This window comes from Mesoplodon mirus (genome assembly GCF_964341445.2).
Source record: "Mesoplodon mirus genome assembly, chromosome: 2".
Taxonomy (NCBI): Eukaryota; Metazoa; Chordata; class Mammalia; order Artiodactyla; family Ziphiidae; genus Mesoplodon; species Mesoplodon mirus.
This window is the reverse complement of record NC_138977.1, coordinates 58,091,329-58,109,351: the sequence shown is the minus strand read 5'-3', so window position 1 is coordinate 58,109,351 and position 18,023 is coordinate 58,091,329. Positions and strand designations below refer to the sequence as shown.

General features: G+C 51.5%; 1 protein-coding gene across 1 annotated transcript in view; it reads right to left on the bottom strand.

Moving 5' to 3' along the window:
* Window positions 1-2,110: 2,110 nt before the first annotated feature.
* The window catches only part of COL13A1 (collagen type XIII alpha 1 chain), a gene marked incomplete at its 5' end in the record, with an annotated part of 111,037 nt that continues 95,124 nt past the window's right edge, over window positions 2,111-18,023 (bottom strand). The window contains 7 exons of the mRNA XM_082642849.1: window positions 2,111-2,568; window positions 4,209-4,247; window positions 8,220-8,306; window positions 13,334-13,369; window positions 14,398-14,451; window positions 15,434-15,559; window positions 15,652-15,705. Coding sequence (XP_082498975.1) covers window positions 2,566-2,568; window positions 4,209-4,247; window positions 8,220-8,306; window positions 13,334-13,369; window positions 14,398-14,451; window positions 15,434-15,559; window positions 15,652-15,705 — 399 coding nt within the window. The 3' untranslated portion in view covers window positions 2,111-2,565. The remainder of the gene's footprint in view (window positions 2,569-4,208; window positions 4,248-8,219; window positions 8,307-13,333; window positions 13,370-14,397; window positions 14,452-15,433; window positions 15,560-15,651; window positions 15,706-18,023) is intronic.

The window sequence follows — 18,023 nt, the reverse complement described above, 5'->3', positions numbered from 1 at the left end:
CTGGGGTTTGGGAGTGTGCCGCCCGCAGCCCTGTGATGGGGAGGACGTCCGGGTTGAGGATACACGAGGCACCAAACCCCGGTGGGAGACAGTGTGTGTACACAGCGTCCAGCCTCAGTGAACTGCCCCCCAGGGGAGGGCAGTGTGGATGCTGAAACCAGGCTGATTGTTTTTTTTCTCTGCCCACCAGGCCCCTGGGGGTGAAATGTGTGAGGTTCTTCCCTGCCTACCCTGGGCTCACCTGCCACTGCCTCTGATTTATTTTTCCTTGACTCTGACGTTTAAACTCTTCTTTACACATATTTCTATTTTATTATCTGTATTCTTGCAAGTGACTTTGAATCCTTTGTGGTATTTATTAGCTGAGGTGTAATAAATAAATGAATAATAACACCAGGATGGAAACAGAGTAAGGTTTTGGTTTGCTCAAGAGTTATTCAGGGTCTTCAGCTAACACAGAATCTCAGTTTCTGGATCTTTCCAGTTTATGTTTGACTCTACTTTGAGATCATCAGTGGGCTCTGATTGCTCCAGTGAGACCCTGAAAGGGAATGAGGCGGTGGGTCTAGGAAAACCAGGTTATACTCTGATTCCTCAGGACCTCAGATGAGGGGGTGGAGGTGAGGACGGTGGCATTGCAGAAGGCATAAGTCAGTGGAGCCAGGGCAAGAGCACATCTCCAGGAGCAGAGGCTGGGCAGAGCTGTGCTACGACTTTCAGGGGCTCTGGGCACTTTTGCCTGTGTGGACTCCTTCCTCCAGAAAACTACAAAAAAATTATATTTTGTGACTGCTCTGGTAGAAAGATAAATATAACCCTGGCTGGATTCATGATTATATATTCATTTTTTTCTTTTGAGTTTAAAAGAAATGAAAATTAAAATATTGTCTTAACCCCTGAAAGGGCCAGGCTTGCCCTCACTGTGCCTGGTGGAGCTTCTGGGGAGCAGGCTCGGGACGAGGAACATCCCTGGGCTGAGGATTATCGGGGGAGTGCGGCATCCTGGAATGCTCCCTCAGTAGAAAGAGCAACGTGTACCAGCTGGTGGCTGGGGCCTGGGTCCCTCATGCTCTGCCACCAGTGGAGGGGAGAGATGACCACAGACAGCAGCTCTAATTCAACTGCTTCACTTTTCAAACACGGAAGCCAAGACTCAGGGGAGGAAAGGTGTCTGATTTCCAAAATATCTGAGTGGATGTTTGGTAAGCATGCTGGTAAGGTCCCTGGGGTCTGGGCAGCATGTTGTGGTCCCATGAAGATAAGAGTCTGTGAGCGCGACCTCACCCCACAATGTGGCAGGGGTCGCACGAATGTGAAGCTCATTAACTTGGAGTTTCTGTTACCATGCGTGGACAGGGTCTCCGTTTCAGTGTGACTTTGTACTGTCTATGATGAAAGGATATACATATAAAGACAAACTAAAGTGCAAACAAAATGGGGGGGTGTTTAAATTACCCAAGTACTTCGTTATTTTCAAGCCCTCTAGAAGCACCAATTATGTTGTAACACGTAACAGTAAACCTGTGTGCTGCCCCATAGGTAATACTTACCTAGTCTTTAAAATAGGTTTATTTTATTTATAAGCAGCAAGACCTTTATAAGCACTATACTAAGAACAGTACAGAAAACTGTAAAACTCTGCTTCTTAAAAAATAAAAACAGCTTCAGATTGCCAATATCTTGCCCAGATTCCTGTTTTCTGAGCATTCTTTGTTGGAGTGGAATGGTTGTGAGGCAAACTTTTCAACTGCTAGTTGTGAGTAGACCTTGCAAATCTATAGCAAACGAATGGCCATCATCAGCAATAGCTGCTACTAGTGATTGCAGCCCAAAAGAAAGAAAAACAAAAACCCACCAAAAAACAAAAGCAGTAGCAAGTAGCCCTTTGTAACCTTGGGGGCTTCGAGGGTTTCAGCACAACTGAACTTTACACACTCACGTGGCACGGTAATGAACTTGGGGTACATTATAATAGACATTGCTTAATATAATCCCAGCCCTCCCTCTGTTGGACTTAATGGTTCAAACCATTAAACTTCTGAGGACCCCCGCTTCTGGGACTTCCTGATTTCACAAGAAAAGAATGTATTTAATTTAGTGATGAATCAGGATCAAGAATTGCCATGTTTAATTTTTTTAATAATGAAAATCCATAAGAGTTTAAAATATTCTGAGACACACCTAGCTTAGCAAACACCATGGAACTCCACGTATCTCTGAAGTCACACATAAACTAGCCAGCACCTGAGTGCTGGTTGGCCCCCTTTGGCACTGGAACACAATAATTTATTAAGCTTCAATACTTAATAAGTGTGCACAAATATCATGCAAACGTACAGCCGTACTCACTAACGAAAAGTGTATTAGAGTCTTAGACGTATACAAAACATCTTGTAAACAAAAGGGAAGAGGTTGGTGTTTTCTGTACAAAATATGCAGGCTTTCCTTTTTTTTAATAATCTGTAAGATGCATCATACTTCGGGCATTTTCAAAAAGTGAAAACTGTATAAAAATAAATATTCTATTTACAAACACACACACAGGTCAATCCCAGGTTAGAGGCATCACTGCAAAACAAAAACAAACACAAAGCAACATGGAGTTAGTGTCAGTTGGTCTGTGAGTGTTTATTTCCCTTGTGGGAAACGAGGTGGGTCTTGTTCTGGGTTGGATGGGAGCTTTGGGTAGGGGAACTGGGGGAGCCAGGAACCCCCTTCGTTCCAAGACCCTGGTGCTGACTCTCAGCATCCTGAGGGTGGGAAACCACTTTCTCTTTCCAGTCATTCCCCATCCTGGCCACTAGAGGGCACTTTCTCCCTATGCTGCCTTTGGAGGCCTGGCTGTTGAATTAACTGCATCTTCCCAAAATGAATTTATGGTGTGAACCAACAGACACCAGGCTCTCTAGTTGCTTCTCCCAGACACTGTAGCTCTCGAGAGTAGGCTGTTCTTCCCCTGCTAAGCCCAACCATTTCTATCTCCTAACCATCCACAGCAACCTTGAAGAAGAAAATCTTTTTTCTTAGGGGACACACCCCTTTCCTTCTTGGAGCTAACTAGGTCTACAGGAACTCACCGAGAGGGTGAGGCACAGCGAGAGAGATTCTTGGGGAGGCATCATCTCCCTTGAGGGCTGAGCTTTCCCTTTCTCTGGTTAGGGGTGCTTTAGGTACCTGGGTGGTTTCATTGCTTTTACTGAATCCCGTGAACTAATGAGATTGTGGGCACTTAGCCAGAGGATTGTATTCATCTCATTGTAAGTGTGACTGCTTTCACTGGGCAGGACTAGATTAGCTAAGCGCAAACTCTCAGGCAGGTAGTGGACTCCAGCCCTTTAATGAGGATGAACCCACACCTTGAGACCTCAGTGATAAAGGTCTGGCATGAAGTCTCTGAGTGGGAGGCAAGGTGGAGGGAGGCCGTGGGTGGGACTGCATGGCAGCTGCTACCTTTGCCAGGACCAAGTTGGGCTTCTGGATTAGCAAACCAGTGGCCCTGGTCATGCCGGGGAGCCTTGCACTTTGGAGGCCCTGGATGAGTGGGGTGATTGCATGTAAGGGCACAGCCCAGTGCTGTCAGGTGGCTTTAATGATGGCAAATGCAGGGGCAAGTGTGAACAAATGAAACCTCATTGCTGGTAGGAATTCTGGGAACCCAAGAGAGGTTGGGCTGCAGGTCTCATGTGCAGAAGCGTGGAGCTCTGACAGCTTAAGTTCAAGGGGCAAGGTAGAGTGGTGAGCTGGCCAATCTCTAGGAGGAGGTATAGAATCTATGTGACTTTATAGTTTAAAAAACTTAGATTTCCTATATCTGGATAATGGCTTAAATGGCCTCCTACGAACACTATGAGACTAGCTAATAATAACTAATTTTAAAACATGGTTTAGAACTCCTTGCAGGAGAAGTATTGTATAATTTAACCACACAAAGCATAAAGATTTTATCTGTCTGACTACATGGAAATTCCATACACTCGGGTTTGCGGATGCCTTAAAAATCATTTTTAAATGTTCTCAATTTTGTGCAGTGAGTGCGAGGGTGTTTAATGGGCACCCTGCTGGTGGGATCGTTCCTTTTTTGACCCATGTCTTGCTACCTCATCTGCAGAAAGGCCCAGAATGGAAATCGTGCATGCTTTATTCCACCATAGAGAAAGGAGCCCAAGGACACCGCTGCTCCAAGGCACTAGAACCCTGGGAAACCTTACCTTATTCCAGCAGCCCTGGACTGGCAAGCCATCTTCACCCTGCAGTGAGGAAGGAAGGCAGACGGCTCAAGACTCTGCGGGACGGCCCACCAAGCAGCAGGACAGGGGGAACAAGGGCCACAAACATTGCGGCGGCTGATCAGGGTGCGGCCCCCCTGATATAGTCTGTCTCTTTTCTCTACCCCAGGGCCGAGCCGAAAGGAGGCAGGAAGCAAGCCCGCCCGTCTGCCCATTGGCCAAGCTCACATGTAGTTACAGTGCAAGGCCAAGATGCTAGCCTGTGGGCTCAGCAAGCAGAGGTGACCTGAATGCTGTGGAGAGGAGAGACCAGAGGCCTGCTGGTCTCCCCTCGGGCTGTACTGAGTGTGGGGTGCCTGTGGGTGTCACTCAGCGCTTGGGGGCCTCAGTTTCCTCCTCTGTAAAACCTGGGGAAGGTGCGGCTCTATGAAACGACCGCCCCCCACTTCTCCCATTCTCTGATTTTTTTCTCTCTTCCTTAGCAGCTGGGGGAGGACATCTGGGCAATTCCCATCTGGTGATCAGTAAGGAGGAGGAGGGATGATTTCACAGGCATTGCAACGTGGGCCTGAGGTGCCTTCAGCAAGGAGGCAGGGCTCCTGGCACAGCCACTGCTGGGGACTTGGGGGGAAGAGGCAGTGGTGGAATGGGAATCCACCAGGTGCCCTTGTCCCCTTTGCCGGTGCACCTCCGGAGCACCTACAGCCTCAGGATGTCCCGAGTCTCCTCGGGCCCTGCTATCCTGGCTGCTCTGGCACTCCCTGCGGGAACCTAGAAACCACTGAGAGGCAGGTGGGGAGGGTGAGGTTGAACCAGGGCAAAGATCTGGTTCTCAGTCCGGGTCTATTAGAATTGCAGCCCAGATTTTAGAACTCCAGGCTCCAGGGCAGAGAAAGAGATGCACACGGGGTTTCAGGGGACCGCAGCAAGTGGTCAGCCCCCGCGAAGCTGGAATGGGAGCACCCTGTGCCCTGGACCTACTCATCCACCCATGACAGGTGCCGAAACCACTCACCTGGCATCCAGCAGACAGCCGGCCCTGCATGGGGGCCACAGAAGTCTAGTTACCTTGTACTAAAATTCCTGATCAACAGCCCCCAAGCCCTGCCCCACGTCCACAGTAACACAGCGCAGGAGACGGTGAACAGTAACAATGAGAAACAAGAAAGGCAAGGCATGTACACTTCCACAGCAAAAGTAACACACAAATGTTATTGGAGAAAATGCCAGTTTGCATTAAAGGTCAAATCAAGATAACTTTCATTGTCCCTTCTGGGTCTGGGAGGGTCTGCAGGGCGAGGTGGTGCATCCCAGGGTTCCATGAAAACCTCTGTCCCTTTCCCCAGCCCGCCACAATACGACACTTCACATGGTCTCTGGAAGGGAGAGGAGCCTCCGTGGACCACAGGGGCATTCCCATTGGCACGTGGATGGTGGCAGGGGGGACAGAGGAGGGCTGGGCAGGCAGAGGGGAGTGACAGTGTGTGGGTGAGAAGCAGGGAAGCCAGGCTGCAGCCGGCAGAACTCAAGTGTTCAGATCGTGGGAAGGGTCACGGCAGAGGGGACGCCTGGCTGCTTGGTTAACGGAGGTGCCGTGGAGGGCGCGGGAGATTCCACGGCTGAGAAAGGCGCCTGTGAGGTGCGCGCTGCATGCTGGGGGTTCAAGGTGGGGGTGGGAAGGTGGGGAGCGCGGCGGGAACGGGAGGCTTGCGACGCTGCTTGCTCTGCCGTCCTTTGTGTTGCCTGTGTGGTCCTAAAAACTCCCTTCAAGGGGCTCTATGGTCACCTGTCAGGGTCACACAGCATCTTTTTTTTTTTTTTTTTAATAACTTTTTCTCTTCTGTTCAAAGATAATTCCTGTGTTACCCTGGGGTGGGGATGTGAGGCTGGGAATGCTCATCTGACAATTACTGGTATGAAACTAGATCCATGAGCTCCAAACCTCCTCCAGAAATTTAGGAGAGCAGGAAGTTTTTGAGCCAATTGCCTTGGAGTGAAGTGCCCTCTTCTGCTTCCCCTGCAGTATGTTGAAAGGATTGCTGTAGAAGCCTCGGGTGTCCCTGCTTGGAGAGGGACTGGGCCCAGCGGGACCAGAAATGCCACCACTTAGGTGGGACATGCTTGGGAGCGGGTCCTAAATGTCTCCCCTCCCTCCCTGTCTCTCCCTTCCCTTCCTTAACTACATTCTCAACCTTTCCAGGTTCTTCCAGACTTTTTGGTTGTGAACCACCTAAAGACGAAAAAAAAAAAAAAAGGGAAACCAAGGGAGGGTCTTGTAGTGTCTTCTGGGATTTAAGCAAAAAGGATGAACCCTACAGGATCTAGAATCCTGATTTTGGACCGTCCCCTGGTTCTGGGGGTGTCACCGGGGCAGTGATCCCAGATCTATGCCGGAAGAACAGTCAGCGTACCCCCTCCTCTACTTTGGTTCTAGAACTCCTCATTCTTCCCTGTGTTCATAAGGTGCCTGTCTTTCCTCTGCTAAATCGTGCGATGCTGGAGTGGAGCGGGACACGGGGCCAACTCAGGCATCTCATTGAAATGCTTTGCCAACGCTTTTCCAACTAACTGCAGTGTGTGAAGGAAGAGAAGTCACAATCCTAATAACTTGTCCTGAGAATCCACTTCCCTGGCTTTCTTTCTGGTGGCAGGTTTGTCTAGAAGCAGTTCTGAAAGGAGGGTCTGATGCAGCTAAGGTTGGCATCGGGTGGGGAGGGCCGCTCACATTAAGGTGATGGGCTTTTGAAGCAGCTGCAGGAGGAAGCCAAGAAAGCATCCTGGCAGACTCTGCATGCAAGAGGGGAACGTGGCGGGAGCCCCCTGAGGACCAGCTAAGGCAGGGTGACCCTTGGTGTCTACAGAGTGAAGAGTGACAAGCGGGAGTGTGCAGGGCAGCGGGAGAGGCACGCAGGCACAAGCCGCACACGTGGGGAAGCCCACACTGGCCATGCAGGCAAGGAAGGGTGATGCCATACCAGTGGGCACGGGGCATCCAGTCCGTCCAGCCCTGGTAACCCCGGCTCCCCTTTCTCTCCTTTAAAACCTCGGTGTCCCTGTTCACAAAACCAACCACGATGATTATTTAGGTCAAGGCTGGCCAGCTCCGACTGTGGCGTGGAGAGGCCCTGTCCTACCCTGGCCAGGATGCAGGACCCTCGAGGCATCTATAAATAAACCCCAGATCCCAGTTGATTCCCGTCACCCCAGTTCAGCTTTTGCGCTCTCTCTGGCTCCTGCGAGAGTTGAGCTCTGGAACGTGTACATCGAGCCCCCTCTCCATCTAGACTCACTTGGAGTAAACACAGGTGAACTTCAACTTTAGCGCATCATAATTTCAGGACCTTCAAATGGGTCGAGGGACACTTGAGAAGCCTGGCATATGTGCCACGAATCATTCCTCGTTGGCTGGTTTGGGAAGGCTTCCTGGGGGTCTGTCTACAGATTTTGGTCTGCAGCTTTACAGGTTTTAGCCGGATGGCTGGTGCGCATTGGGAGGCTGTGTATGAAAGCCCCTTTCTGGCCTCATTCTGCCCAGTTTGGGGCATAGATGGCCCTCAGGAGACGCTAACCCCAGTGTCCTGCATCCTGACCAAGTGGGGATTCAGACAGCTTGAACTGCTGGCCACAGAGGTGGCCATGAAACGAAGAAGGCAAATGTGGGGTGGGTTTCCCAATTGCTACACTGGCTTCCAAAGCCAGCCTGGAGCTAAGAGCCAAGGCCTGCTCCCAAATCCCTTTCCTCCTGGTGTCTCCGTTTCCACACATCAATTGTTCCGCATCTTCAAAGGAAAGGGCTTTAGCGGGAATGACTTGCAGCTGTGGTTTTAGGGCAACACCAAGAGCAGGCAGAATTTCATCAGCCACATGAACAGGTCGGTTTTGGTAGCATCAGTGGAGTCATTTGGTTTTCATCTTTTTATTTGCCTTCTTTGTTTCCAGCTTGCAAACCTCAAGGAAAAACCCAGAACAACCAAGTGATAGATGGAAACATACCAGTGGACAGGGGGCATCTAATCCAGGCGCTCCTTGGTCTCCCTTATCCCCCTTAGGCCCTCTAGAGCCTTTCTTCCCCCTCTCCCCCTGTAAATAATGGTTTAGTCCAAGAAAAAAAAATAACATAAAAACTTTAGGATCATTCATGTGTTAACATTAGAGACAGAAAAAAAAAAAAGAATGAAAGAGGGAAAAATAGATTCTCTCAATTAGGATATTCTCCCCAGTAGGATTAGGGGTCAGTCCCTTAGCCCACCCCTCCAAGAACCTGAGAATTTGGCTAAGGCAGGTGCGGAAGGGGCAGGGAGCAATAGGCTGAGAGCCAGAGGTGGGAGGAAATGCAGATGGATGATACTGGTGGCCAGTTTTGCTAATTCTGAGCCCAGAGTGCATCTATAATGAACCTGGGGACCCACTTCCTTCTCTTTGAGGGTTCATTTTTGAAAGGGTCTGGCCTGACAGCTTTTGTCCCAACGGGTTTTCATCCCTTTGATATTCTATTTGATATTCTATGAGGAGGGAAGGTGATTTTGTTTAGAGCCCTGGGGTGTGTGTGCATGTGGATGTGAATGCGGCATGTAGGCGTGTGCACATACATGGTTGTGCATGTGTGTATATGAGCTTACACATGTGTACACAAGTGTGTGCATGTACTAGTGTGTGCTCGCACATGCGTGTACAAGTGCACGTGTATATGTTTGTGTCCACGGCTCATAGGGGGCACCTGGTTCTCAGCTGGATCCTCCCATTTTATGTGTGTCTCTGGTCCATCCTGGTCTGAAGTCATAGGCAGCTATTTGTATATGGGTATGTTGGTTCAAGAAATTCATTTGTTTCTGAAAAGCTTCAGTAAACATCGTCTTTCTAAACTGAACCCTATTTTGTATGTGTCAGGGTCACTCTCCATTTAAAGCAGGGCTATGGGAAATTCTTTGTAATGAGTTTGAGTTTGGATTTTTATATGTTGGGTTTCTCTATAAGGGGGCCAAGTGTGCCCCTGGAGAGTCTTCCTGGGAACTCTCCTCCTCTACAGAAGGCCGGTTGTCTAATGCTTGGGGGCTTCCACAGTGTCCCTTGGGGTGGGTGGCCAAGTGGTCAGAGCAAAGGCTTGGAGCCAGAATAGGATTTGCCTCTTATCAGCCACATGACTTTGGGAACTTACTTAACCTCTCTGAGCCTCAGTTTCTTCATCTGTAAAATGGGGATAATAATACCTCCCTCAAAACTTTGTTGTGATATGTATAGCTGAGTCACTTTGTTATACAGCAGAAACTAACAAACCATTGTAAAGCAGTTATACTCCAATAAAGATGTTAAAAAAAACACTTTGTTGCGAGGCCTTTGTGCACATTTAGCGCTTAACACTAAATGTGCACTAATACAGTAGGTGCTCAGTAAATGACAGTGGCTTCATAAAGAGAGCAGTAACGATCGCTACTTCTTGTCAGCCAGTACAGGAGCCAAGGCTGCTGCCAGCGGCACGGTCTTGTGTCTACCGTGTTCCCACAGTGGAAGGCTGCAGGGTTCCTTAGAGGGAGGCAATGGATAAGAATACTTCTGACGTTTCTCCAGGTCTCTGGAAATTACCCACATTCCTTGATTCCAGAGGTTGCCTGCAATTGCCAACACATCTTTCTAAGTGAGTTTTCTAAAATGCAGATGCTTACTTAGAAAATAAGATGTGTTTAAGAGGAAACATGTATATGCATCTTAGGGGTCATCTCATTGGCTCTAAGATATGCCCACCAATGAGGAAGTCATGGCACGATTAATCTGCAGACAGTGGACAAGCAAAACCACTAGCTGTTTGGAGGGGGAAGCCCCATGGGAAACTTTCTCAGGAATGTGGCCCCTTATTCTCTTTGGGTCAGGCCAGTGCAAAAGTGAGCACAGTTCCCTAAATTCAGAGGGTGAGAGAAGCTCCCGGGGAGCGGGGGATGGTGATGATGTGCCTGTGGGTAACAGAGGGTCGGCGGTGGTCCCTTCAGGATGGGAAACTTGCACTCTGGGCCGTCATGTTCTAAGGGCACAGGAAATAGCCTTAATTGGGTGCCCCTTGAAGACAGTAGAGTAGTAACCTCACCTCCATCCTCCCTGCTCCCCTCTTCCGAAGAGGACACGAAAAGGGCCCTGGTGCAGAGGGGATTCTAGCTGGTACGGGAGAGGGGCAAAGAGAGTCAAGCGGCAGGGGTTTCTTAAAAAAATAAGTAAACGTACAAAACTGCGTTTAGAGGAAATAAGTTGAAGTTGGGGGAGTGGAAGGGTAAGGATGCGGGCTATGGGATTATTATAATGGGGTGAACATATCTAGAGGGAGAAATAGTGAAGGAGTAAAGGAAAGAAGAAGCAGGCTGAGGCCGAGACAGAGAGCAGAGGAGGGAGGGAGAGCTAGGAGGTAAGGGGGCCTGGGGAAGCAAGACACGCACACACACAAGTGTGCACACATATACGTGCACACACATGCACACACACATGTACACCCAGGCACACACGTGCACTCTCCCACACTCACGCACATGTACACACACACACACCCCAGATGGCACCTCTCGCAGAGTGGGAGGAGCCTCACCGCACGCTCTCAGACCTTTCAGTTGGCTGGCTTGCAGGCAGCTCCACGGTTACACCCCATTTTCCTGGTACCCAAATTGCCAAATTCACACCACCCTTTATCCTCTGATGGACTGTTTCATCCTAAAAGTGGCTCCTGAGCCAAATTCACAGAGCTGTTAAGGGACAGGAGAATGCCCCTAGTGACAAGGACAGAATCTTTCCCCTGGTATGTGTGTCCCCTTAGAAAACTGCCTATCTTGGGCTCTGGGCCTTGGCCACCACTACAAGGACCGTCCTCCTTCCATGAGCAGAAAGGAGACTCCAAGACCATCCTCTGGCGGGACTTGGAGAAGCATGGCTTTAAGGCTGTGAGATAGGATAACAGACGCTGGGGCGCCCGCCCAAGCCTCTCTGATGGGGAACCCGGGTGTGAAGGGGGCAAAGCTTGGGAGCCCCCTTCCACACTCGGTGGGCACGGGTGTTTTGAACATCTCCAGCTTCACCTCCACGAGAAACAGTGAAGCTTCCAACTAGAATGTCATCTAAGCACTCCTGGCCTTTTACTTTGACAAAAGGGTCAGCATGCTGAGCTTCCAGGCACCAGAAAACACTGGTCAGGGCACAGCGCTGACTCTGCCTGGACCTTTCTTCATTTTGTAGGCTTTTATTACCAAGCCCTCATCTCTCCCCTCAGAAGTCCTGTTAGGGCTGGTGGTATAAAGAGGTCTGGAAGAGGAGGTGAGATGTAGGTGGGACTCTTCTAGGATGTTCTGGTATCCAGAGAGTCAGATGTCTTGGATGGAAGAACAAGCTGGTCCTTGATTTGGAAACCTGCCCTTCAGAAGAAGTCGACTGGTTCTTTATGGTGCGCTCAGAGGAAGGTTCAGGTACCTTGCCTGTTTTCTGGACTTGACTTTTACTGACGTATTGCTGATTTATATGTGGGACTGGGGGGAAGTGTATAAAACCTTGGACACGGCAAGTGGAGAAGAAATATTTCCCCACTGGATCGTGGGGACTCAGCGGCTTATTCAATGACCTCTGTTCCTTGAGCATCAGAGCCACCAGCCTCCCGCCCCTGTCCACCTGCCTGTCCTCTAGAGCACACAGTCACCACCAATGGGAGGACTAGCTTTGCAGCCTTCAAATGCCCAGTGCCTCAAGCCAACTGAAAAAGTCATAAGAGATAGGTTTAACAAGTGTTAATCGAATTAACAAAGAACACCGGAACACTTTAGACATGAATTAGAAAGGAGGTTAGTATGTCAACTGAGAGGTGCAATGATCAATTATTTTAGTGGCCTAAATTCTTGGATGCCACAGTAATGAAGGTGGGCTTCCCAGCCTGCCTGAACAGGCTGGCCCATTTCTGGAAGTAGGTCTGTTTATTCCAGGGGTTCCTAGACTTGAGCTCCCCATGGACGGTCTGGGAGGGGTCTCTCTGTCTCTTCCTTCTTGTTCATAGAATAGATGGGACAAATTGATTGCTTTTGACCAGCTGCCAGAAAGGAAAATTTAGGAATATGGAAGCGTTCGATAAATCGATCTTAAATGGAAGAGACTTGCATTGATGTCAGATATAAACGTACAGATTCTGGCATGTTCTAGCCATAAACACGGCTATCGGTGTTCAAAGATCAGCAGAAGGCCTGGGTTCTGGAAGCCACCTGCTCTAACACTCCTGGGAACTCAGAACATGTTATCATAGTTCAGGGCCTCGTTTCTCCATCGGTTCGTCCCACTCCTCTTTTACCTCTAAGATCCTTGGGTATTATTCCCACTAGAAGATGCTCCTGGGCTTCTAGGGGACGTGCATCCCACTGAGAACCCATGTGATGAGGCAGCCAATGAGACGTTCTAGAAAGGAACCCAAAAGTCATCCCTCGTTCAGATGTAGTGGGATGATCTCTCCTGGGCACAAACGTGCCACGTGTCATGTGCCATCAGGTGGCTGTGGGTGCTGTGGACAGACGCTTAGTAACTGCGTCCTGGTGAACACGGCAGAAACCAAAGGGACAGCTGGGGGCCTCGAAAGGCATGATTTGTTTCACAGTCCTGCCAATTCTTCCCAAGAGAAATAATGGCTGGGATAGTTTTTTTAAAGGATTGGCTGTATACAACAGCTGTCTGCTTGTTCTTGGAACTGGGATTTATTTTCTCTCTCACCAGTGGCCTGGGATGCCTGGTAAAACTAAGTGTCAGAAGACTAGGACTCAGCAACGATGGATATAAAAATATCATTTAGGGGCCCATTATCAGGGCAACCTAGAGAGAGCTGGGCACATGACTACTGTTACTGGATGGCAATGCTAATCTGATGGCTGCCCTGGGATTCAGCCTCCCCTTTCCACGTGGAAAAATACATGCTTCAATTTCAAGATTAGGTCCCGGGCTCCCTGTAACGCTATGGATGAAGCCCCTCACTATAAAGCCTTTTAATTTAGGATGATATATCAGGAAAAACTGTATTTTCGTGTTGGGTCAGGAATCCCCAGTTGGTCATTCCACCTCACTATGATGACATTAGTAACCAGAGCCAAAGTGCGAGGACTCAGACTCACCCGGTTTCCTTTATCCCCGGGTGGTCCGTGTAAACCCTGCAATAAATCAGAGAAACGAAGACACATTAATGAGAAAGCACAGGATGGCCGTACAGTCCTTCCTTCCAGGCTCATAAAGCTCTTTACCGGTGCCTAATTCATCGGAGACAGGCTTAATTATCCCCATTTTACAGAAGGGGGACAAAGGAGAAAACTGCTCAAGGAACTTGACCTAGAGACAGATAACGAGTTATGGGTAAAGTCAAACACAATTCTGGTTTTCCCACTCTGCACCAATGCCCTGGCCTGCGGCCGAGTTCTTCTAGATGGTTCATGCTGAGGACACGGTCTGGGCGCAGAGACCTCTCTTGGAAGGACAGGTATTTGGATGGCTCTCCCACCAGCCTCTTGCTAGAAAAATGACTCCAAAGCTCCTGAGCCCCTCTTTTCAAGGTGCCAGCTGCTCCCCTCGTCTTTAGCTGGGGAGTGGGCACAAGGCAAAAACTGGCTGGAGGTGCCTACTAAGCCAAAGCACAGCCGAGCATGGAACCCACGAACAAGTGTATGACCTTCAAGCGGGTGGGAAACCAAAGTCCTGGCTCTTGTAGGCAGCCGACTTCTATAAGCCAGCAAGGAGACGTCGGCTGCAAATGGAAAGCCAGTCCCGTGGGAAGCTGCCCGTCTCAGGATCACCTTGCCTGATGGTGATCTGGACCAGGTTCGGTCCCTCCTCGAGGGTACGGGCCGTGGCACATTCACCTGTGAGACCCCCGCTGCCTTGAGCACAGAGCCCTGCGGCAGAAGGTGCTCATCTGTGTTTGCTACAGCCGGTCAGACGGTGCACACGGCTGAGGACATGGTTCCCTAACGGGGGCCGTGTGCTCCAGGGCTCGCCTCTAGCGGTGCCCGGCGGGGAAGTTCTAGAGGGTGGGCTAGTGGCTGTTGGCTGCTTCCACTGCCACAGAACTGAGCACTGTCGCTTGGCCCTGGATTTTTTGCCCCAGGCTCTGGGTGTTCGGTTTTGGCAGTGCTTCTGTGGGGGACCAGGGCAGGTGGAGAGCAGCCTCTGAGCCCACGAGACTTACAGGAAGCCCAGCTGCTCCCATTGGTCCTGTCATCCCAGGGTCGCCTTTGCTGCCCTGAAACCGGAGAAAGAACACATAAGCCTTCTCTGACATGGTAACAACCTCCCGTCAGCCATTTTCTGTTTTCATACAAAACTTGGGAAACCTTTCCAGTCTCTTCAAAGAGACAGCCCCCCCGCCCCACACAAGGAAGCGAGGGCTGGGTGGAGGGCGGGGTGAAGGTGGGGTGACGGCTGAGGACTCTGCCCCGAGGAGGGGGCTTGGAAGCCTCTCTCACCCTCCCTCCACAGAGCCTGGCCCCCCAACGCGCTTAGGAAGGACTGGACAGTGTCTAGCAGGGGTACGAGTTGGCCAGAGGCAGAAGCAGGGGTGAGGAGAACAGGAGCAGGAAACGGGCACGGACCAGGGAGACGGGGGAGAACGGGGAGAGGAAGAAAGCTCTGATTTCTCTTCGAAGCTGTGTCACCCCTCGGAGCAGCCACCCTGGTTCCCCAAGTGGCTGGTGATCTCAGGGAAGCCCACGCCTCTCTCCAGAAGCTCCCCACCCTCTCCTCCCTCCCCTCCGCCAGCCGTGGGACCCGAGAGCACAGCGACAGAGCCCCTGGCGGCAGAAGGCAAGAGGGAGAGCTGCTCCCGCAGGCGGAGAGGCCAGCAGACGGCCACTCAGAGGTCCAGCACCCAAGCTGGGCCCCCAGCGACCCCAGGCCCCGCGGTGCGGAAACCAGGCCAGGCTGGGAGGAGCCGACGCGCGGAACTCTCCTGCCTCCGCCCGCCCCGCCCTGGCTGCGGGAGACGTGACCCCTGGCAGCCGGCCTGAGGCACAGGTTTCCTGGCTTCTCGATGTCTCCCAGGTTTTCTAACACCACCTGGCACTCTGTTTCATGCCGTATCCCTAAATCACTGCAGAATTGAGGCGTGTCCGGTGACAGCAGGGCCTGGGGCCTTGTGTGGCACCTGGGACCGATGCCAGGTGACCAGAAGCTGAGTGAAGGAAGCTCTCCAAGTCTCTGTCCACTTGTAGCTACAAAATGAGCACCTCAGGCCTGCCTGCCACCCCATGGGCTGGGAGGATCATCAAGAGAAGACATGGATGAGGTGCTCGCCGGGTCGAGGAGGAACGGATGGGGGCCGAGATGGCTGGCTGACGCGGTGGCCCTGTGGGCTGCAGGCGCAGGGGCTGAGGACCCGAGGCTGAGAGGGGCAGCGGGGCCCCTTGTCCCGGTGGTCCAGGCTCCCGGCTCGCTGAGCACTCACCCTCTCTCCCTTTGGTCCCGCTGGGCCTGGAACTCCAATTGGTCCCGGAGTACCCTGGGGAGGTGAAAGAGCACAGAGGTGAGGGTCCTGACGCCGAGGGGAGCCCCGGGAGCCCCACATGACACCTGGAGATGAGCAAGGTCCAGAGGCCCAGTTTTCAGGGTTGGCGAGGCCAGGCTTGTTCAGGGCGGTCATTGGACCAGGCCGCGTTCCTGTTTGGGTTTGGGGGCCTCGGGGAGAGAGCACCTCCCCCCTGCCTCAGAGCCAGATTTGAGGAAGGTACCCCTTTGGTTTCACAACCAAGCTTGCCAAGGCTGAAAACGGCAGAACAGTTGCTTAGTTTGCTCCCAGAAGCGCTTGGGAGGGAGTTGACGCCATCCCAGGGGTGGGGAGGTCGGGGGCTGGCACCCCTTTGCTGATGCAGCTCCACATGCAGCGGGAGGGTCTTCATGCCACAGAGACCGATGCAGATGCACACACAGAGGCAGGCGTGGGAGGGTCATTCAGCCACCGCCCACGCCACCCGCCCCCACTGTGGGCCCTGGCCCTGGCCTTCAGCCTCTGGCCAGGCCTTCTGTCCCCATCCCAGGCCCTAGGGAACAGGCTGGATTGGAGAGTGGATTAGTATGCTTCGGGTGTCTGCTGACACTGGCCTGGCAGGGAGCTGGGTCCTAAGCACTCCTGACTCGGGGCTGCAGCCCAGAGCTGTGTTGATGAGAGCCACAGCAGGGCTTGCTGAGGCATAATTAAACACCTTCTCCAGGTTCCTAATTCCCGGCCCGACTAGATTTCCAAGCTTCCTATTGCTCAGCCTCGGTGATTATAGTTCTTGCTCAGGACGTGAGGACTGGGCCTGGGCCTGTGGGCGGTTCCCAGTGGTGCTCCGAACGTCGCTGCGATAGGCAGGGCACGAGCAAGGCGGGGAAAGGCTGATTTACTTTACATGAAAATAACAAAGAGGATAAGATGTTCTCGGTGGCTCCTTTGAGGGAAGAAGGAAAGCTGTGGACATCTGTGACAGAGTGTCAGAATAGCACTCTGGAGTCACCGGCCAGCTTCAAGTCCTGCCTCAAAGGCCTATAACTGTGATATTGGAGAAGTTTCTTGGCTTCTCTAAGGATCAGTTTTCCCACCTGTAAAATGGGAATAATAGCATGAGTGTCTGCTTCCTAGGTTGCGGCCAGGTTAGAATGGATGAATACATGTCACACATTTGGTGCTGGGCCTGACACCTAGGAAGTGTCCAGTAAATGTCCTGGCAGGGCAGGATCACTCTTCCCAACCTTTTCCTTTAAGGTTGTGTTACTGATTTTTTAAGAAAAAAACCCTTCAGGTCCAAAGGGGACAGAATATATGGATGTGCACTGCTCCCCTCCGTCCAGTATGAATGAAATAACTGGTTGAGAGGAAAGTCATGGTTTCTCTGATTCCAGCCACAGATAACGCCCCTAGCCCAGACTGGCCACCTGGGAAAGGTGTGCTAGGTGCGAGGAGGATGGAAAGAAAGGGACTGTGGTGGGGGGCAGCTGTGGTGCCACAGGAAGTGAAAGGTGTGGTTGTGACATGCCGTCAGAACACTGAGCTGGGACTCGCCTGTGTGCTCCTAAGCGCTACACCTGCCCTCACCCATCAGTGCGGTCCCCACCCATGTACACACCAGACTGGTGGCTGCACAGGACTAGAAAGCCCTTGTGGGCAGACAGGAGATGGACAGAGCTCACAGCATGAAGACAACACAGCATGACGGGCACATACAGACACTGTTGTGTTGGGTGGGGATGAGTCATGGCCCAAACCCCTAGGGCTGGGGTCCCAGGCTGAAGTCAGCACTTCTATAGGAACAGAGTCTTTGCTGCTGGAGCAGCCTCCCACCCCACAGCCAGTGTTCTGGAAATTCAGATTTGAGGACCCTGGGTGCATTCTACGGACAGGGAAATTTAGGTGAAGGCCAGCTGTCTTTGGTCAAGAGGCCTGAATAAGCACTTCTGAACTGAGCACAGATGGCACTTTCTGGTGTTGGTGGTGGGATAAGGCATGCCTCACTGAAAAAATGAGGCCACAGCAGGACAGACGAAAGGGATTACAGGCCAGGGGTGGGGTAGGGGGGTGTTGAGGGGTAATGGAGAAGTGACACTCACCGGTGGCCCAGGCCTGCCGTCCAAACCTGAAGCTCCCTGGACAAAGGGAACAGTTTGACCAAAAGAAGGGGAAGGGAGGAATGGGAGGGAGAAAAAGGGACCAGGGAGGGAAGAGGTGAGTGAAGCAGTGACTCTGGACAGACATAAATGCTGGTAATTAAACAAAATGGGAGAAATAAGCTTGGGAGGACAGGTAATGTATTCACATGAAAACCAACAAAAACATGGAGACAC